The 22,734-nt window shown below is 51.3% G+C and overlaps 1 protein-coding gene across 7 annotated transcripts in view; it reads left to right on the top strand.

Annotated features, from left to right (window-relative positions):
- Window positions 1-22,734, top strand: part of LOC141124065 (uncharacterized) — a 160,367-nt gene that overhangs the window by 64,740 nt on the left and 72,893 nt on the right. For all 7 annotated transcript variants that reach the window (XM_073612152.1, XM_073612157.1, XM_073612155.1 and 4 more), the window contains 3 exons: window positions 7,114-7,219; window positions 16,911-16,926; window positions 21,554-21,629. In XM_073612152.1, coding sequence (XP_073468253.1) covers window positions 7,114-7,219; window positions 16,911-16,926; window positions 21,554-21,629 — 198 coding nt within the window. The remainder of the gene's footprint in view (window positions 1-7,113; window positions 7,220-16,910; window positions 16,927-21,553; window positions 21,630-22,734) is intronic.

Raw genomic sequence — 22,734 nt, 5'->3', positions numbered from 1 at the left:
TGTTGCTAGGGGTTCTCTCGTAGTCTGCCTCTTCCAGTGCCTGGGCTGGTGACATCACTTCCCCCTCGGCACAGGAAGGGCTCAGCTCTGCTCCCTCCCTCCTGTCAATCATCTGGGACCCATTACAGGTCCCAGGTGACTGAGCGGCCAATCACGGTGCGCGGCGCTGCTCGCGCATGCGCAGTGGGTGCCAGGCTGTGAAGCCACAGCCCGGCGCCCACAGTTGCAATGCCGGCGCCGCCTAACGGAGGGGGAGACGAGCAGGACTTCGATCCCCCGCATCGCTTGACCCAGGGACAGGTAAGTGTCCAATTAAAAGTCAGCAGCTGCAGTATTTGTAGCTGCTGACTTTTAATTTTTTGATGGGCCCTCCTCTTTAGGATTGTCTTCACTTACCTTATCCCCACCGCAGGAACTGCTGAGAACAGACAGATTCCAGCCTTCACCCATCACGGTGGTAGTGTTGGGCCAACCTTCAGGGTTCTGGGTTCCTACACACAGGTTCCTCTTCCCTGGACCTGTAGAAGACTCTTTTCGTGCCACTGTTATATTAGTACACCAAAGCCTGGATCCCAGAACCCAGACCTCCAAGGAGAGACATTACAGGTAAAACCTCGTTTCTTCTTATCACGAGGCCCGGGTACCATCCATCTTAGGCGTTTTAGTATTGGCCCGAGGTATGGATCCAGTTGTATAGCTCCTAGGTCCTTGCAGAGACCATCAAACAGAGCTTTCTTCTTAGCACATCTTCAATGTGACCAACCACCTTAGACACTGGCGAAAAAACGGAGGTACTCTCCATATGGGAGGGGTTATATAGGGGAGGAACTCATCTTGTAATTAGGGTTACCAGTGTCCAATCACCTGAAGGTACTATCTAACCCACTACGTAATTACCAAACCTCTGTGTTCCGTGATGTATGAACAAGAAATGTAGTTCCAAAACATCTGGGATGCCAAGGTTCGCCATCACTGGCCTAGACCATCTTTATGTAGAGCAACAATTCTTTTTTTCAGATCCTCAGAGACTTCTTTGCCATGAGGTGCCATGTTGTACTTCCAGTGACCAGTATGAGAGAGTGAGAGCGATAACACCAAATTTAACACACCTGCTCCCCATTCACACATGAGACCTTGTAATACTAACGAGTCACATGACACCGGGGAGGGAAAATTGTTAATTGGGCCCAATTTGGAGATTTTCACTTAGGGGTGTACTGACTTTTGTTGCCACCGGTTTAGACATTAATGGCTGTGTGTTGAGTTATTTTGAGGGGACAGCAAATTTACACTGTTATACAAGCTGTACACTCACTACTTTACATTGTAGCAAAGTGTCATTTCTTCAGTGTTGTCACATGAAAAAATAGAAGAAAAGATTTACACACATGTCACTGAGGGGTGTACTTACTTTTGTGAGATACTGTAAGTGAAACGCGTCTACCTAGACTACTTGCTGGTGTCCTATGGTGTTACCATAGGAATCTCAATAAATGGCAATTGAAACTTACGTGAGGTGCAGCTGTTTCTTCTTATTTTCTCATGGAGGAGGAATTCTACAAAAATAGGGTTCTCTGCCTGTCTTAGACATTTCCTACTTGAATAAGACCCAGACAGTCCTGATGGATGAGGTCACGTTTGAAGACGGCATGGATAGGAGGTTATAGGCCATATGAAAGGCATCCTTCTCTCTGCTAGGTACAGCTTGCGGTGACTGTGGTGGGAATTTGCTAAGCCCTCAAAGTTGGGGCATTTCTTTATCGTACATCACGGGACACAGAGCACCATAGTAATGACTATCTGGGTTATACGCTACCTTCAGGTGATTGGACACCGGCAACCAATAGTAAGAAAGTACCTCCCATATAACCCCCTCCCCCATGGGAAGTACCTCAGTTTTTTCGCCAGTGTCTTGAACGTGATGGTCATGGCTGTTGAAGCTCTTCAATGATGTCCCAGTGAGGACGTTATAATCATTCCATCAATCCATTCGGATGGCACAAAAGCTAAAATGGATGGTACCCGAGCCTCGGTGCAAGAGCGAGGTCTTGCCTGTATTGTGTCCTATATGGCACTGGACCCTTGTAACTGTATTCCTGGTCTATTACTTTCCCAAGGTAACCAGAAGGGTGCTTTACAGGCTCAAGGGTGTGGACCCCAAGTAAAGGGGGACCCAGTCCTTGAAGGTCCACAGAAGCCCAACCCGCCGTGATGGGGGAAGATTGGACCTGTTAAACAGGTCCTGCAGCGTGGATCGCTGAGTACTCCCTTTGGGATACCTAAACTGTCTCCCCCTCTAAATTGCTTATACTATGTGGGGCCTCTAGGGGCTGGGTGCACTCTGTGTCTTGGTGTATGGCCGGAGTTACAGACTGACAGGCGGCGGTGTGCGCGCCTTGAACAAGCACGTGTGCCGAGGGTGTTTGGCGTGCATGTAGCGGATCGCGTGTGTTTGCGCCGCAAGTGACCGTGGGCGTGCACGTTTCGGCGTGCATGCGCAGTTGGCGCCAAACGTCAGTGGTAAGCAAAGTCTTCCAGAAAATGAGGTGCGGGGAGCAGGGCAAATCAAGGGACAAGTGTTCCTCCTTTAAAATCAGGAGACCAACCTCATGTTGCTGCAGCCTCAGCCTCCCCTGAAAGACCTGCGGCATCTGGCCTGGCTGAGCCATTGCACTTGTCAGGCATTGTGGCCACTACCATTGTCCCTGCCTCGGCTTATGTTACTAAGGATGACATCAGCCCTAGCTAGCCTTGAGGGCAAAATAGCGGGTATGATTGCCACAGTAACACAGGGAGGGAAAAAACGTAATAGATCTCCCTCTCCTGAGTCTGGCCCCAGTGTAGACCCACTTGAGCGCCAGGACTCTCATAGCCAGATGGGTCCATGTGATTTGGAACCAGATTGGGCAGAGGATTTGGAGGAAGTGGCCGTAAAAGACAGGGAGGAAGGAGAGGCTGAGGAATCTGGTTGGAGGAACCTCTTTCAGCCTCCCATTCCCAAAGGTTGTTTATCCAGTCTCTTGCTGAGATGGTGAGAGCTGGGTTTAAGTTACCCCCGGTTCAGGAGCCTGAACTCTCCTGTTCCCCTTTAGGATCCTTGCGACCTCAGCAAGGTTCCCAGGCGTTCCCTTTGCATCTGTTATTGGAGCAGGTGATTTACGCTGACTGGGATCACTCTCACAGGATATTCCTGCCTTCAAAAAGGTTCTCTTTATTGTATCCTATGGAGGAAAATTCAGAAAGAAGTGGATAAGAACTTTGGTTGATGCTGCCATTTCTTCAGTGAATAAAAGCCTAACCTGTCCAGTGGATAATGCCCAAGTGTTTAAGGATCCGGCTGATAAAAAGGTAGAATCCTTGCTGAAAGCCTCCTTTGCGGTGGCTGGTTCAGCAGTGTAGCCGGCAATTGTGGCTATCGGTATTTGCCAGTCCTTGAAGGACCATTTTAAGAGGTTGGTTAGGAACCTACCTTCTCAGGAGGAATCTACCAAGGAGTTGTCGGAGCTTCCTCATGCTTTATGCTTTGCAGTAGACGCATTGAAAGACTTGATCCAGCAGATGTCTCGTTTCGCACTACTGTCAATACATATATACGCAGGGTCTTATGGTTAAAGAACTGGTCAGCCGAATTGCCATGCAAAAGGCTGCTCTCGGCTTTTCCCTTTCATGGAGAATGCCTATTTGGGGAGGATCTGGATAAATATATCCAAAAGATCTCAGGAGGAAACAGCGCCTTGCTTCCTGTTAAAAGGAGGAAAAAGCAACCTTCCTTTAAGATTCCCAACGCTCCAGGGCCGAGTGGTTCTTCTCCCAAGCGTTTTCGACAACCACAGCCGTTTGGATTTAAAAGGCCTCAGGGTCAGAAAAAACCCTGGACTCAAAAATCAGCCAAACCTAACTCCAAGTCTACCTTGGAGCTCCCCGCCCCCGCTCTTATGGGTGCGGGGGAGACTACGTCTATTTTCGGAAACTTGGGAAAGACTGGTGCAGGACGAGTGGGTCTTTTCCGCTGTAACGCTGTTACAAAATAGAGTTCCAGGAATTTCCTCCGTCTCGGTTTCTGGGCTCCAGAGTTCCAATAAATCCAGAAAAGAGAAAATGTCTGTTCCTGGCCTTGGAGCATCTGGAAAAGCAGGGGGTAATTGTCAAGGTTCCGCACGAAGAAAGATTCAAGGGGTTTTACTCAAACCTTTTCACAGTGCCGAAACCAAATGGAGAGGTAAGGCCTATTCTGGACCTCAAGGCTCTCAATCAGTTTCTAAATGTCCGATCCTTCCGTATGGAGTCGGCTCATTCAATGATGGCGTCCCTGAGGAAAGAGAATTATTTAGCATTCATAGACATCAAGGACGCGTACCTACATGTACCAATCTTCGGTCCACATCAAAGGTTTCTGCGCTTCGCAGTGGAAGGGCTTCATTTCCAATTCGTGGCGTTGCCATTCGGTCTAGCCACGGCCCCCCGGGTATTCACAAAGATTCTGGCCCCGGTGTTGGCATCCCTAAGGTCTCAGGGAATCTCTGTGGTAGAGTATTTGGACAATCTTCTGCTAAAGGATCAATCTCGCCCTGTCTTAGTCCAAATTGTAACCAGAACAGTTCAATTTTTGGAACTCCTAGGCTGGGTCCTAAATGTGGACATATCAGGTCCTGGTATACCTGGGCTTGAACTTGGACACTACTCAGGAAAAAGTGTTTTTTCCTCCCTTAAAGGTCAGCTTCATATTGGAGCTTGTCCGGATTTTAAAAAGAAAAAGGAGGCCTTCTATTCGGCTGTGCATGAGGTTACTGAGCAAGATGGTTTCATCTTTTAACGCAGTCCCTTACGCACAGTTCCACTCCAGGCTGTTCCAGAATAATATCCTGGAAGCCTGGAACAAGGCCGCTCATGCCTTGGATTGTCCCATATCTCTATCCCCACAAGTAAGACAGGTTCTCTCTTGGTGGTTGAGAGCCAGCAATTTGAGAAGTGGAAAATCTTGTCCACCTATAACCTGGAGGGTGGTAACCACAAACGCCAGACATCTTGGCTGGGGAGCAGTCCTGGAGGAAGCATCAGTCCAGGGAGTATGGTCCCAAGCAGAAAATACCTTGCCCATCAATCTCTTGGAGATTCGGCAGCCTGTTTAGCTCTGCTCTTCTGGACAACCAGGTTACAGGGTCTTCCTGTCTGGGTCCAGTCTGACAACTTCACGGTGGTAGCAAATATCAACCACCAAGGAGGCACCAGGAGCCAGGCGGCCCAAAAGGAGGTGAACCATATTTTAGTTTGGGCAGAGAAGCATGTGCCGTTTCTTTCGGCAGTGTTTATACCGGGTGTGGACATTTGTCAGGCGGACTTTCTGAGTCGCCGGGGGAGTGGTCCCTTCATCCTGAAGTGTTTCTTTAGATCTGCCAGCGCTGGGGAACCCCAGATGTAGATCTATTGGCGTCCAGATTCAATGCCAAGCTGGACAGGTTTGTATCCAGGACTACCGATCCACTCGCTGTTGAGACGGACGCATTAGTGGTTCCTTGGAATCAGTATTTCTCTGATGTATGCCTTTCCTCCGGTTCAAATTCTGCCGCGCCTGCTGCACAGGATACAGGAGGAACAAAAGCCGGTAATCCCAGTGGCCCCAGCTTGGTCCAGGAGACCTTGGTACACAGAGACTGTGAAATTGGCAGTGAAGGACTCATGGTTCCTTCCATGCTGTCCGGACCTGCTGTCTCAAGGACCCATATTCCATCCTTCTTTACTGTCGCTAAATTTGAGGGCTTGGCTATTGAAACCAGAATCCTGAAAGACAGTGGTATTGGGGGTTTAGTCTGGTCTACCCTGATAAATGCTAGAAAACCAGTCTCTAGAAGTATTTACTATAAAGTCTGGAAGTCATACATTTCCTGGTGCAAAGGAAAAAAATGGCACCCTCACAAGTATACGATTGGGGAAGGGTTCTTGCCTTCCTGCAAACGGGGTGGATTTGAAGCTAGCTTCGGGGACAATTAAAGGGCAAATTTCGGCCTTATCGGTTTTCTTCCAGAGACCAATTGCTTCCCATTCTTTAGTGCGAACCTTTGTTAAAGGGGTGACACACTTGAGGCCGCCGGTTAAACCGCCCTTATGCCCCTGGGACTTGAATTTGGTTCAATCAGTAATGCAGAGCCAACCCTTTCAGCCTATTAGGCATATTCCTTTAATCCTATTGACTAGGAAATGGGTCTTCCTGGTGGCTATAAGTTCGGCAAGAAGGGTGTCAGAATAGGCCATCCTTTATGCAAAGAACCATTTTTTATTTTACATCAGGACAGAGTGGTCATGCTGACCCACCCATCCCCCACCGGATCTGCTGTTGCTCCACCCATCCCCCACCGGAGCTGCTGCCCCACCCACCCCCCACCGGAGCTGCTGCTGCTCCACCCATCCCCCACCGGAGCTGCTGCTGACCCACCCATCCCCCACCAGAGCTGCTGCTGCCCCACCCATCCCCCACCGGAGCTGCTGCTGCCCCACCCACCCCCCATAGGAGCTGCTGCTGCCCCACCCACCCTCCACTGGAGCTGCTGCTGCCCCACCCACCCCCCACCGCAGCTGCTGCTGCTCCACCCATCCCCCACCGGAGCTGCTGCTGACCCACCCATCCCCCACCGGAGCTGCTGCTGCTCCACCCATCCCCCACCGGAGCTGCTGCTGCCCCACCCATCCCCCACCGGAGCTGCTGCTGACCCAACTTCAATTTGCACATTCCCTCTGCACTTGCTGGCAATGTATTCACAAAGTGGCTTCACTGTATTTTTATGGATTTTTGTAAACAGAGTGAACTTTATAATATGAAGACTTTGGAATTCATTAGATGACTTTATGTATCAGTGATCTTGTGTTGAGGTTTGCAGCACAGACACGGGTTTGGTATCATTTTAATAGCGCAGCATTTATTTTTGTATTTATTTTTAAGGTGACTTGTGTCACTTTTTTTGCTTAGTTTTGTGCGCTGGATAATATTTCTAAATATAATTTTTTTCTTTGTTTAGTAATTCTGAAAATTATGTATTTTCATACGCAGCCATAAGGTGGCACTCTCATGTTCTTTTCACATTTCCAGAGTTTCCTTATCTTCTCTTATATTTTATTAAGGTTGGAAAGAAGATCAAAGCTGAAGTGAAAGAGGAGGTGGAAGAGATTAAAGTGAGGGGCTACAAGCTGTGTAAGGAAGAGGAAACATCTATGGAGATCGGCACCGGTGAGTGATATACAAAGGAGGCACAATTCACCAAGATATAACACACGTTTTACCACTGAGCTATAACACACGTTTTACCACTGAGCTATAACACACGTTTCACCACTGAGCTATAACACACGTTTTACCACTGAGCTATAACACACGTTTTACCACTGAGCTATAACACACGATTTACCACTGAGCTATAACACACGTTTTACCACTGAGCTATAACACACGTTTTACCACTGAGCTATAACACACGATTTACCACTGAGCTATAACACACGTTTTACCACTGAGCTATAACACACGTTTTACCACTGAGCTATAACACACGTTTTACCACTGAGCTATAACACACGTTTTACCACTGAGCTATAACACACGTTTTATCACCGAGCTATAAGACATGTTTTACCACTGAGCTATAACACATGTCTCATCACTGAGCTATAACACGCGTTTTATCACTGAGCTATAAGACATGTTTTAGGTCACCAGCAATTGGAGAGCTGACATAAGCGACTGTGACCGTTCTCACCAGGAGAATACCTGAGATGTCACATATCCTGGGACTGTGACCGTTCTCACCAGGAGAATACCTGAGATGTCACATATCCTGGGACTGTGACCGTTCTCACCAGGAGAATACCTGAGATGTCACATATCCTGGGACTGTGACCGTTCTCACCAGGAGAATACCTGAGATGTCACCTATCCTGGGACTGTGACCGTTCTCACCAGGAGAATACCTGAGATGTCACATATCCTGGGACTGTGACCGTTCTCACCAGGAGAATGTCTGAGATGTCACATATCCTGGGACTGTGACCGTTCTCATCAGGAGAATACCTGAGATGTCACCTATCCTGGGACTGTGACCGTTCTCACCAGGAGAATGTCTGAGATGTCACATATCCTGGGACTGTGACCGTTCTCACCAGGAGAATGTCTGAGATGTCACATATCCTGGGACTGTGACCGTTCTCACCAGGAGAATACCTGAGATGTCACATATCCTGGGACTGTGACCGTTCTCACCAGGAGAAAACCTGAGATGTCACATATCCTGGGACTGTGACCGTTCTCACCAGGAGAATGTCTGAGATGTCACATATCCTAGGACTGTGACCGTTCTCACCAGGAGAATACCTGAGATGTCACATATCCTGGGACTGTGACCGTTCTCACCAGGAGAATGTCTGAGATGTCACATATCCTGGGACTGTGACCGTTCTCACCAGGAGAATACCTGAGATGTCACATATCCTGGGACTGTGACCGTTCTCACCAGGAGAATGTCTGAGATGTCACATATCCTGGGACTGTGACCGTTCTCACCAGGAGAATACCTGAGATGTCACATATCCTGGGACTGTGACCGTTCTCACCAGGAGAATACCTGAGATGTCACATATCCTGGGACTGTGACCGTTCTCACCAGGAGAATGTCTGAGATGTCACATATCCTGGGACTGTGACCGTTCTCACCAGGAGAATGTCTGAGATGTCACATATCCTGGGACTGTGACCGTTCTCACCAGGAGAATACCTGAGATGTCACATATCCTGGGACTGTGACCGTTCTCACCAGGAGAAAACCTGAGATGTCACATATCCTGGGACTGTGACCGTTCTCACCAGGAGAATGTCTGAGATGTCACATATCCTAGGACTGTGACCGTTCTCACCAGGAGAATACCTGAGATGTCACATATCCTGGGACTGTGACCGTTCTCACCAGGAGAATACCTGAGATGTCACATATCCTGGGACTGTGACCGTTCTCACCAGGAGAATACCTGAGATGTCACATATCCTGGGACTGTGACCGTTCTCACCAGGAGAATGTCTGAGATGTCACATATCCTGGGACTGTGACCGTTCTCACCAGGAGAATACCTGAGATGTCACATATCCTGGGACTGTGACCGTTCTCACCAGGAGAATGTCTGAGATGTCACATATCCTGGGACTGTGACCGTTCTCACCAGGAGAATACCTGAGATGTCACATATCCTGGGACTGTGACCGTTCTCACCAGGAGAATACCTGAGATGTCACATATCCTGGGACTGTGACCGTTCTCACCAGGAGAATGTCTGAGATGTCACATATCCTGGGACTGTGACCGTTCTCACCAGGAGAATACCTGAGATGTCACATATCCTGGGACTGTGACCGTTCTCACCAGGAGAATACCTGAGATGTCACATATCCTGGGACTGTGACCGTTCTCACCAGGAGAATGTCTGAGATGTCACATATCCTGGGACTGTGACCGTTCTCACCAGGAGAATACCTGAGATGTCACATATCCTGGGACTGTGACCGTTCTCACCAGGAGAATACCTGAGATGTCACATATCCTGGGACTGTGACCGTTCTCACCAGGAGAATACCTGAGATGTCACATATCCTGGGACTGTGACCGTTCTCACCAGGAGAATGTCTGAGATCTCACATATCCTGGGACTGTGACCGTTCTCACCAGGAGAATGTCTGAGATCTCACATATCCTGGGACTGTGACCATTCTCACCAGGAGAATACCTGAGATGTCACATATCCTGGGACTGTGACCGTTCTCACCAGGAGAATACCTGAGATGTCACATATCCTGGGACTGTGACCGTTCTCACCAGGAGAATACCTGAGATGTCACATATCCTGGGACTGTGACCGTTCTCACCAGGAGAATGTCTGAGATGTCACATATCCTGGGACTGTGACCGTTCTCACCAGGAGAATACCTGAGATGTCACATATCCTGGGACTGTGACCGTTCTCACCAGGAGAATACCTGAGATGTCACATATCCTGGGACTGTGACCGTTCTCACCAGGAGAATACCTGAGATGTCACATATCCTGGGACTGTGACCGTTCTCACCAGGAGAATACCTGAGATGTCACATATCCTGGGACTGTGACCGTTCTCACCAGGAGAATACCTGAGATGTCACATATCCTGGGACTGTGACCGTTCTCACCAGGAGAATACCTGAGATGTCACATATCCTGGGACTGTGACCGTTCTCACCAGGAGAATACCTGAGATGTCACATATCCTGGGACTGTGACCGTTCTCACCAGGAGAATACCTGAGATGTCACATATCCTGGGACTGTGACCGTTCTCACCAGGAGAATACCTGAGATGTCACATATCCTGGGACTGTGACCGTTCTCACCAGGAGAATACCTGAGATGTCACATATCCTGGGACTGTGACCGTTCTCACCAGGAGAAAACCTGAGATGTCACATATCCTGGGACTGTGACCGTTCTCACCAGGAGAATGTCTGAGATGTCACCTATCCTGGGACTGTGACCGTTCTCACCAGGAGAATGTCTGAGATGTCACCTATCCTGGGACTGTGACCGTTCTCACCAGGAGAATACCTGAGATGTCACATATCCTGGGACTGTGACCGTTCTCACCAGGAGAATGTCTGAGATGTCACATATCCTGGGACTGTGACCGTTCTCACCAGGAGAATGTCTGAGATGTCACATATCCTGGGACTGTGACCGTTCTCACCAGGAGAATACCTGAGATGTCACATATCCTGGGACTGTGACCGTTCTCACCAGGAGAAAACCTGAGATGTCACATATCCTGGGACTGTGACCGTTCTCACCAGGAGAATACCTGAGATGTCACATATCCTAGGACTGTGACCGTTCTCACCAGGAGAATACCTGAGATGTCACATATCCTGGGACTGTGACCGTTCTCACCAGGAGAATACCTGAGATGTCACATATCCTGGGACTGTGACCGTTCTCACCAGGAGAATGTCTGAGATGTCACATATCCTGGGACTGTGACCGTTCTCACCAGGAGAATACCTGAGATGTCACATATCCTGGGACTGTGACCGTTCTCACCAGGAGAATACCTGAGATGTCACATATCCTGGGACTGTGACCGTTCTCACCAGGAGAATGTCTGAGATGTCACATATCCTGGGACTGTGACCGTTCTCACCAGGAGAATGTCTGAGATGTCACATATCCTGGGACTGTGACCGTTCTCACCAGGAGAATACCTGAGATGTCACATATCCTGGGACTGTGACCGTTCTCACCAGGAGAATACCTGAGATGTCACATATCCTGGGACTGTGACCGTTCTCACCAGGAGAATACCTGAGATGTCACATATCCTGGGACTGTGACCGTTCTCACCAGGAGAATACCTGAGATGTCACATATCCTGGGACTGTGACCGTTCTCATCAGGAGAATGTCTGAGGTGTCACATATCCTGGGACTGTGACCGTTCTCACCAGGAGAATGTCTGAGATGTCACATATCCTGGGACTGTGACCGTTCTCACCAGGAGAATGTCTGAGATGTCACATATCCTGGGACTGTGACCGTTCTCACCAGGAGAATACCTGAGATGTCACATATCCTGGGACTGTGACCGTTCTCACCAGGAGAATGTCTGAGATGTCACATATCCTGGGACTGTGACCGTTCTCACCAGGAGAATACCTGAGATGTCACATATCCTGGGACAAAAAAACACAAAAAACAAACAAAGGCGCCTCTAAGTGCAGAAGATAAACAGTTTTAATGCCCCAACTGGGTTAAAAAACACTTACAAAATAGGAGTAATAATCAGGCACATCGTGGGTAAAGCTGCATTGAAAGAGGTCACGGTCAGAGGAGGCCTTCAGAGAGGATGGATGTAATCACTGACAGCAGCGGTGTGTAACAGGAAGCCGCTGTGAAGCCGGCGTCGTCAGCGTGGAAAGACGGCGAACCTGGAAGTGATGTCATCCGCTGAGCGGCTCTGTAACCAGCCTGAACCGCAAGCAGACAGCCAGAGAGGGGATGTGATGTCATCAGTAAGGGACGCGTTTCGGAACCGTCAATCGTTCCTTTTTCAACCTATGGCTATACTGATGACTGGGGAAGATATATATACACACACACTCACAGTGGATTGGCCAAGAGTGTATATATATCTTCCCCAGTCATCAGTATAGCCATAGGTTGAAAAAGGAACGATTGACAGTTCCGAAACGCGTCCCTTACTGATGACATCACATCCCCTCTCTGGCTGTCTGCTTGCGGTTCAGGCTGGTTACAGAGCCGCTCAGCAGATGACATCACTTCCGGGTTCGCCGTCTTTCCACGCTGACGACGCCGGCTTCACAGCGGCTTCCTGTTACACACCGCTGCTGTCAGTGACTACATCCATCCTCTCTGCAGGCCTCCTCTGACCATGACCTCTTCCAATGCAGCTTTACCCACGATGTGCCTGATTATTACTCCTATTTTGTAAGTGTTTTTTAACCCAGTTGGGGTATTAAAACTGTTTATCTTCTGCACTTAGAGGCGCCTTTGTTTGTTTTTTGTGTCATTGTAGACTCTGCTTCAGTCTTTTAAAGTTGCAGCCCTTTTTGCTGAAGATCATCCCACCATTCCCATCATCCTTACCAACACTTTCTCCTTGTATTTTGGACTGCCTACCTCTAATAGAGACATTATCTGGACTACGTTAGTCCTGTGCGCCCTATATAATTTTTTTTAAATTTTTTTTTATTTCTACATATCCTGGGACTGTGACCGTTCTCACCAGGAGAATACCTGAGATGTCACCTATCCTGGGACTGTGACTGTTCTCACCAGGAGAATACCTGAGATGTCACCTATCCTGGGACTGTGACCGTTCTCACCAGGAGAATACCTGAGATGTCACATATCCTGGGACTGTGACCGTTCTCACCTGGAGAATACCTGAGATGTCACATATCCTGGGACTGTGACCGTTCTCACCAGGAGAATGTCTGAGATGTCACATATCCTAGGACTGTGACCGTTCTCACCAGGAGAATACCTGAGATGTCACATATCCTTGGACTGTGACCGTTCTCACCAGGAGAATGTCTGAGATGTCACCTATCTTGGGACTGTGACCGTTCTCACCAGGAGAATACCTGAGATGTCACATATCCTGGGACTGTGACTGTTCTCACCAGGAGAATACCTGAGATGTCACATATCCTTGGACTGTGACCGTTCTCACCAGGAGAATACCTGAGATGTCACATATCCTGGGACTGTGACCGTTCTCACCAGGAGAATACCTGAGATGTCACATATCCTGGGACTGTGACCGTTCTCACCAGGAGAATACCTGAGATGTCACATATCCTGGGACTGTGACCGTTCTCACCAGGAGAATACCTGAGATGTCACATATCCTGGGACTGTGACCGTTCTCACCAGGAGAATACCTGAGATGTCACCTATCCTGGGACTGTGACCGTTCTCACCAGGAGAATGTCTGAGATGTCACATATCCTGGGACTGTGACCGTTCTCACCAGGAGAATACCTGAGATGTCACCTATCCTGGGACTGTGACCGTTCTCACCAGGAGAATACCTGAGATGTCACATATCCTGGGACTGTGACCGTTCTCACCAGGAGAATACCTGAGATGTCACATATCCTGGGACTGTGACCGTTCTCACCAGGAGAATACCTGAGATGTCACCTATCCTGGGACTGTGACCGTTCTCACCAGGAGAATACCTGAGATGTCACATATCCTTGGACTGTGACCGTTCTCACCAGGAGAATACCTGAGATGTCACATATCCTGGGACTGTGACTGTTCTCACCAGGAGAATACCTGAGATGTCACATATCCTTGGACTGTGACCGTTCTCACCAGGAGAATACCTGAGATGTCACATATCCTGGGACTGTGACCGTTCTCACCAGGAGAATACCTGAGATGTCACATATCCTGGGACTGTGACCGTTCTCACCAGGAGAATACCTGAGATGTCACATATCCTGGGACTGTGACCGTTCTCACCAGGAGAATACCTGAGATGTCACATATCCTGGGACTGTGACCGTTCTCACCAGGAGAATACCTGAGATGTCACCTATCCTGGGACTGTGACCGTTCTCACCAGGAGAATGTCTGAGATGTCACATATCCTGGGACTGTGACCGTTCTCACCAGGAGAATACCTGAGATGTCACATATCCTGGGACTGTGACCGTTCTCACCAGGAGAATACCTGAGATGTCACCTATCCTGGGACTGTGACCGTTCTCACCAGGAGAATACCTGAGATGTCACATATCCTGGGACTGTGACCGTTCTCACCAGGAGAATACCTGAGATGTCACATATCCTGGGACTGTGACCGTTCTCACCAGGAGAATACCTGAGATGTCACATATCCTGGGACTGTGACCGTTCTCACCAGGAGAATGTCTGAGATGTCACATATCCTGGGACTGTGACCGTTCTCACCAGGAGAATACCTGAGATGTCACCTATCCTGGGACTGTGACCGTTCTCACCAGGAGAATACCTGAGATGTCACATATCCTGGGACTGTGACCGTTCTCACCAGGAGAATACCTGAGATGTCACATATCCTGGGACTGTGACCGTTCTCACCAGGAGAATACCTGAGATGTCACATATCCTGGGACTGTGACCGTTCTCACCAGGAGAATACCTGAGATGTCACATATCCTGGGACTGTGACCGTTCTCACCAGGAGAATGTCTGAGATGTCACATATCCTAGGACTGTGACCGTTCTCACCAGGAGAATACCTGAGATGTCACATATCCTGGGACTGTGACCGTTCTCACCAGGAGAATACCTGAGATGTCACCTATCCTGGGATTGTGACCTGCAGGCCGGGAAAAGGGGGATGAGCTAGCACCCCCCATATCAAAACCATTCCAGGCCACATGCCCTCAACAAGGAGGGCACTTTCTCAGGTGGGACCTTTTCTCCATGTTGATGAGGACAAGGGCCTCTTCCCCACAACCCTGGCCTGGTGGTTGTGGGGGTACGGGGGTTAGCTTATCAAAAACATTGGGGGCATGTTTGTTTGTTTTTTAAATAAAGGAATTGTCAAAAACTGTTATGTGTTTTGACATTTTTTTTTGGTGAATGAGTAGGGGTACCATGTTCTCCATAGTCATCCACATGGGGGATGGGACCTAGGGCCTCCTTCTTGAAGGGGCTGCCAGACCCCAATGAGCTACCCCTGCACCCCCACATCCACCCCCCCTTCCTGCAGCACATCTCCCCTCCTGCAGCACATCTCACCTCCTGCAACACATCTCACCTCCTACAACACATCTCCCCTCCTGCAGCACATCTCACCTCCTGCAACACATCTCACATCCTACAACACACCTCATCTCCTGCAGCACATCTCACCTCCTGCAACACATCTCACATCCTACAACACACCTCATCTCCTGCAGCACATCTCACCTCCTGCAGCACATCTCACCTCCTGCAACACATCTCACATCCTACAACACACCTCATCTCCTGCAGCACATCTCACCTCCTGCAACACATCTCACATCCTACAACACACCTCATCTCCTGCAGCACATCTCACCTCCTGCAGCACATCTCACCTCCTGCAACACATCTCACCTCCTACAACACATCTCACCTCCTACAACACACCTCACCTCCTACAACACATCTCACCTCCTACAACACACCTCACCTCCTACAACACATCTCACCTCCTACAACACATCTCACCTCCTACAACACATCTCACCTCCTACAACACATCTCACCTCCTACAACACATCTCACCTCCTACAACACATCTCCCCTCCTACAGCACATCTCACCTCCTGCAGCACATCTCACCTCCTGCAACACATCTCACCTCCTACAACACATCTCCCCTCCTACAGCACATCTCACCTCCTGCAGCACATCTCACCTCCTGCAACACATCTCACCTCCTACAACACATCTCACCTCCTACAACACATCTCCCCTCCTACAGCACATCTCACCTCCTGCAACACATCTCACATCCTACAACACACCTCATCTCCTGCAGCACATCTCATCTCCTGCAGCACATCTCACTTCCTGCAGCACATCTCCCCTCCTGCAGCACATCTCCCCTCCTGCAGCACATCTCCCCTCCTGCAGCACATCTCGCCTCCTGCAACACATCTCCCCTCCTGCAGCACACCTCACCTCCTGCAACACATCTCACCTCCTACAACACACCTCACCTCCTGCAGCATATCTCACCTCCTACAACACACCTCACCTCCTGCAGCATATCTCACCTCCTACAACACACCTCACCTCCTACAACACACCTCACCTCCTGCAGCATATCTCACCTCCTACAACACACCTCACCTCCTACAACACACCTCACCTCCTGCAGCATATCTCACCTCCTACAACACACCTCACCTCCTACAACACACCTCACCTCCTACAACACACCTCACCTCCTACAACACATCTCACATCCTACAACACACCTCACCTCCTGCAACACATCTCACCTCCTACAACACACCTCACCTCCTGCAGCACACCTCACCTCCTGCAACACATCTCACATCCTACAACACACCTCACCTCCTGCAGCACACCTCACCTCCTACAACACATCTCACATCCTACAACACACCTCACCTCCTGCAGCACATCTCACCTCCTGCAACACATCTCACATCCTACAACACACCTCACCTCCTGCAGCACACCTCACCTCCTGCAGCATATCTCACCTCCTACAACACACCTCACCTCCTGCAGCACACCTCACCTCCTGCAGCACACCTCACCTCCTGCAGCCTCTTTCGGCCGCTTCCTGTCTCCATTCACTCACTTTGCCTCTTTTCTGTCTTCTTATGTCTTTACAGATGGACAGTACACAAGGTATGACATAAACAGAGCTAATAAAGGGGGAATCCTAGCCCTCTGACTGGAGGAGTGTCATGTACTGAGCATGTGCAGATATATTTCTGATTGATGTTGGAATAGGTGAAGCAGTTCCATCCATAGTGCTGTCCATGATCTATGGTGATATGATGCATCCAACACTGGCTGTGTCCTGGGAAGGGGCTCCTATCTCATAGTAATGATAATCCATGCTAGTGTAGTGGGGTGGAGCTGTCAGAGCTGGGGGTAGTAGGGTGGAGCTGTCAGAGCTGGGGGTAGTAGGGTGGAGCTGTCAGAGCTGGGGGTAGTAGGGTGGAGCTGTCAGAGCTGGGGGTAGTAGGGTGGAGCTGTCAGAGCTGGGGGTAGTAGGGTGGAGCTGTCAGAGCTGGGGGTAGTAGGGTGGAGCTGTCAGAGCTGAGTGTAGTAGGGTGGAGCTGTCAGAGCTGAGTGTAGTAGGGTGGAGCTGTCAGAGCTGAGGGTAGTAGGGTGGAGCTGTCAGAGCTGGGGTTAGTAGGGTGTAGCTGTCAGAGCTGGGGGTAGTAGGGTTGAGCTGTCAGAGCTGGGGTTAGTAGGGTGGAGCTGTCAGAGCTGGGGGGAGTAGAGTGGAGCTGTCAGAGCTGGTGGTAGTAGGGTGGAGCTGTCAGAGCTGGGGGTAGTGGGGTTGAGCTGTCAGAGCTGGGGGTAGTATGGTGGAGCTGTCAGAGCTGGGGGTAGTAGGGTGGAGCTGTCAGAGCTGGGGGTAGTGGGGTTGAGCTGTCAGAGCTGGGGGTAGTAGGGTGGAGCTGTCAGAGCTGGGGGTAGTAGGGTGGAGCTGTCAGCTGGGATAGTAGGGTGGAGCTGTCAGAGCTGAGTGTAGTAGGGTGGAGCTGTCAGAGCTGAGTGTAGTAGGGTGGAGCTGTCAGAGCTGGGGGGAGTAGAGTGGAGCTGTCAGAGCTGAGTCTAGTAGGGTGGAGCTGTCAAAGCTGAGTGTAGTAGGGTGGAGCTGTCAGAGCTGAGTGTAGTAGGGTGGAGCTGTCAGAGCTGAGTGTAGTAGGGTGGAGCTGTCAGAGCTGAGTGTAGTAGGGTGGAGCTGTCAGAGCTGAGTGTAGTAGAGTGGAGCTGTCAGAGCTGAGTGTAGTAGGGTGGAGCTGTCAGAGCTGGGGGTAGTAGGGTGGAGCTGTCAGAGCTGGGGGTAGTAGGGTGGAGCTGTCAAAGCTGGGGGTAGTAGGGTGGAGCTGTCAGAACTGGGGGAAGTAGAGTGGAGCTGTCAGAGCTGGGGGTAGTAGGGTGGAGCTGTCAGAGCTGGGGGTAGTAGAGTGGAGCCGTCAGAGCTGAGTGTAGTAGGGTGGAGCTGTCAGAGCTGAGTGTAGTAGGGTGGAGCTGTCAGAGCTGGGGGTAGTATGGTGGAGCTGTCAGAGCTGGGGGTAGTAGGGTGGAGCTGTCAGAGCTGGGGGTAGTATGGTGGAGCTGTCAGAGCTGGGGGTAGTAGGGTGGAGCTGTCAGAGCTGGGGGTAGTAGGGTGGAGCTGTCAGAATTGGGGGTAGTAGGGTGGAGCTGTCAAAGCTGGGGGTAGTAGGGTGGAGCTGTCAGAGCTGGGGGTAGTAGAGTGGAGCTGTCAGAGCTGGGGGTAGTAGGGTGGAACTGTCAGAGCTGAGTGTAGTAGGGTGGAGCTGTCAGAGCTGGGGGTAGTAGAGTGGAGCTGTCAGAGCTGGGGGTAGTAGGGTGGAGCTGTCAAAGCTGGGGGTAGTAGGGTGGAGCTGTCAGAGCTTAGTGTAGTAGGGTGGAGCTTTCAGAGCTGAGGGTAGTAGAGTGGAGCTGTCAGAGCTGGGGGTAGTAGGGTGGAGCTGTCAGAGCTGGGGGTAGTAGGGTGGAGCTGTCAGAGCTGGGGGTAGTAGGGTGGAGCTGTCAGAGCTGGGGGTAGTAGGGTGGAGCTGTCAGAGCTGAGTGTAGTAGAGTGGAGCTGTCAGAGCTGGGGGTAGTAGGGTGGAGCTGTCAGAGCTGGGGGTAGTAGAGGGGAGCTGTCAGAGCTGGGGGTAGTAGGGTGGCGCTGTCAGAGCTGAGTGTAGTAGGGTGGAGCTGTCAGAGCTGGGGGTAGCAGGGTGGAGCTGTCAATGCTAAGTGTAGTAGGGTGGAGCTGTCAGAGCTGAGTGTAGTAGGGTGGAGCTGTCAGAGCTGAGTGTAGTAGAGTGGAGCTGTCAGAGCTAAGTGTAGTAGGGTGGAGCTGTCAGAGCTGGGGGTAGTAGGGTGGAGCTGTCAGAGCTGGGGGTAGTAGAGTGGAGCTGTCAGAGCTGAGTGTAGTAGGGTGGAGCTGTCAGAGCTGAGTGTAGTAGGGTGGAGCTGTCAGAGCTGGGGGTAGTAGGGTGGAGCTGTCAAAGCTGGGGGTAGTAGGGTGGAGCTGTCAGAGCTAGGGGAAGTAGAGTGGAGCTGTCAGAGCTGGGGGTAGTAGGGTGGAGCTGTCAAAGCTGGGTGTAGTAGGGTGGAGCTGTCAGAGCTGGGGGTAGTAGAGTGGAGCTGTCAGAGCTGGGGGTAGTAGGGTGGGAGCTGTCAGAGCTGGGGGTAGTAGAGTGGAGCTGTCAGAGCTGGGGGTAATAGGGTAGAGCTATCAGAGCTGGGGGTAGTAGGGTGGAGCTGTCAGAGATGGGGGTAGTAGAGTGGAGCTGTCAGAGCTGGGGGTAGTAAGGTGGGAGCTGTCAGAGCTGGGGGTAGTAGAGTGGAGCTGTCAGAGCTGGGGGTAGTAGGGTGGAGCTGTCAGAGCTGGGGGTAGTAGAGTGGAGCTGTCAGAGCTGGGGGTAGTAGGGTGGAGCTGTCAGAGCTGGGGGTAGTAGGGTGGGAGCTGTCAGAGCTGGGGGTAGTAGGGTGGAGCTGTCAGAGCTGGGGGTAGTAGAGTGGAGGTGTCAGAGCTGGCGAAAGGGAGGTGGAGCTGTCAGAGCTGGGGGCAGTAGGGTGGAGCTGTCAGAGCTGGGGGTAGTAGAGTGGAGGTGTCAGAGAAGGGGGTAGTAGGGTGGAGCTGTCAGAGCTGGGGGTAGTAGGGTGGAGCTGTCAGAGCTGGGGGTAGTAGGGTGGAGCTGTCAGAGCTGGGGGTAGTAGGGTGGAGCTGTCAGAGCTGAGGGTAGTAGGGTGGAGCTGTCAGAGCTGGGGGTAGTAGAGTGGAGGTGTCAGAGAAGGGGGTAGTGGGGTTGAGCTGTCAGAGCTGGGGGTAGTAGGGTGGAGCTATCAGAGCTGGGGGTAGTAGAGTGGAGCTGTCAGAGCTGGGGGCAGTAGGGTGGAGCTGTCAGAGCTGGCGAAAGGGAGGTGGAGCTGTCAGAGCTGGGGGCAGTAGAGTGGAGCTGTCAGAGCTGGCGAGAGGGAGGTGGAGCTGTCATAGCTGGGGGTAGTAGGGTGGAGATGGGTGTAGTAGAGTGGAGCTGTCAGAGCTGGGTGTAGTAGGGTGGAGCTGTCAGAGCTGGGTGTAGTAGGATGGTGGTGTCATAGAGGAGGGTAGTAGGGTGGAGCTGGGTGTAGTAGGGTGGAGTTGGGTGTAGTAGGGTGGAGCTTTCAGAGCTGGGGGTAGTAGGGTGGAGCTGTCAGAGCTGGGGGTAGTAGGGTGGAGCTGTCAGAGCTGGGGGTAGTAGGGTGGAGCTGTCAGAGCTGGCGAGAGGGAGGTGGAGCTGTCAGAGCTGGGGGTAGTAGGGTGGAGATGAGGGTAGTAGGGTGGAGCAGGGTGTAGTAGGGTGGAGTTGGGTGTAGTAGGGTGGAGCTGTCAGAGCTGGGGGTAGTAGGATGGAGCTGTCAGAGCTGGGGGTAGTAGGGTGGAGCTGTCAGAGCTGGGGGTAGTAGAGTGGAGCTATCAGAGCTGGGGGTAGTAGGGTGGAGCTGTCAGAGCTGGGGGTAGTAGGGTGGAGCTATCAGAGCTGGGGGTAGTAGGGTGGAGCTGTCAGAGCTGGCGAGAGGGGGGTGGAGCTGTCAGAGCTGGCGAGAGGGGGGTGGAGCTGTCAGAGCTGGGGGTAGTAGAGTGGAGGTGTCAGAGAAGGGGGTAGTGGGGTTGAGCTGTCAGAGCTGGGGGTAGTAGGGTGGAGCTATCAGAGCTGGGGGTAGTAGGGTGGAGCTGTCAGAGCTGGGGGCAGTAGGGTGGAGCTGTCAGAGCTGGCGAGAGGGAGGTGGAGCTGTCAGAGCTGGGGGTAGTAGGGTGGAGCTGTCAGAGCTGGGGGTAGTAGAGTGGAGCTATCAGAGCTGGGGGTAGTAGGGTGGAGCTGTCAGAGCTGGGGGTAGTAGGGTGGAGCTATCAGAGCTGGGGGTAGTAGGGTGGAGCTGTCAGAGCTGGCGAGAGGGGGGTGGAGCTGTCAGAGCTGGCGAGAGGGGGGTGGAGCTGTCAGAGCTGGGGGTAGTAGAGTGGAGTTGTCAGAGAAGGGGGTAGTGGGGTTGAGCTGTCAGAGCTGGTGGTAGTAGGGTGGAGCTATCAGAGCTGGGGGTAGTAGGGTGGAGCTGTCAGAGCTGGGGGCAGTAGGGTGGAGCTGTCAGAGCTGGCGAGAGGGAGGTGGAGCTGTCAGAGCTGGGGGTAGTAGGGTGGAGATGAGGGTAGTAGGGTGGAGCTGGGTGTAGTAGGGTGGAGCTATTTTTATTTTGTTGGAGGATGGATTGTGATTGGAGATTGCTGTGATATTTGTAGATCGGTGACTCGGGACATGATGGGGGCGAGTGGTGGAGGTCACGTCCTTCCCAAACCTCTAAGCCGTGAAGAGAAGGTGAGTACCAGGAGCTCATCGTTTATATTAATGGTCATGGGAAGGTGGGGCCGGGGGGGGGATGGCACTACACGGTGTTCAGTAATACCAGTACATGGTTGTGACAAGGTGCTTCCTTCCACCAAACATCGCCTCCTGCCCTCCAAACCCTTCCAGCAGATGGAGAGATAATACCAGCCTTTTTTCTCCCAATCATCGTATACAGACAAGGTCTGAGGTAAAATCCAAAGGAATGACTCTTTATTGAATCTCGGACACAGAATTTATACCCCACAGGAGGACACCCCCCTCCTGATCATATCACCCCAACAATACAAACTGTACACAGGAATATAATCACCATAGCCAAGGAACAGCCAACATATACTATAAACATTACGGTAATTACACAACTAGCCACCTAGGTGACTCAGTGCCCACCCAGATTATTCAGCACCAAGCCCCCCCCCCCACACATTATCATCAACATCCCATAACGGTCCAATAACAAGGTATAGTGGTCTGCAAGAGATGAGCAGACTGGCAGAAACAATAGGTGACTTAATTAACAATGGCACTGCGCCCTAGGAGGCACACAACGGGAGAGACACACATTTGTGTATTCTGTGCTTTTATGAAAATTTTATGAAGATGTATTTAATATGTATTGTCATAGAGTCTCCCAGTGTTAGTTCTCCTGCAGCCCACTCTGAAGAGCGGACTGGGGCAGACTGACGCTGGTTGAGATCCGTTTGGTAGTGAAAAGCTCCTTGGAGATGTAGAGAAGTGTTTGCATAGTGGGGATATGTCCGCCAGCGAAGGGCCCCTGTGTGATGCACAGAACGATCCTGTGCCCAACATGGCAGCCTCACTGTGCCCAACATGGCAGCCTCACTGTGCCCAACATGGCAGCCTCACTGTCATTGCAGCCTCACTGTGCCCTATCACAGGTATGGGGTTAGGAGGAGGCGGGGCTGTGTGTGACAGCGAGCAGAGCGGAGGCAATTTGATGTAAGCTGTAACAGTGTGCTATACCGCTCTGTAATCCCGATGGGGCCCCATGTGCATCTGGGGCCCCTGGGCTGTGCCCGCTTGGTAAGATGGCCCTGCTTGTAACCAGTTTTAT

The sequence above is a fragment of the Aquarana catesbeiana genome, linkage group LG01 (genome assembly GCF_042186555.1).
Source record: "Aquarana catesbeiana isolate 2022-GZ linkage group LG01, ASM4218655v1, whole genome shotgun sequence".
Lineage (NCBI taxonomy): Eukaryota > Metazoa > Chordata > Amphibia > Anura > Ranidae > Aquarana > Aquarana catesbeiana.
The sequence above is the reverse complement of the archived record's forward strand: the minus strand, read 5'-3'. Positions and strand labels throughout refer to the sequence as shown.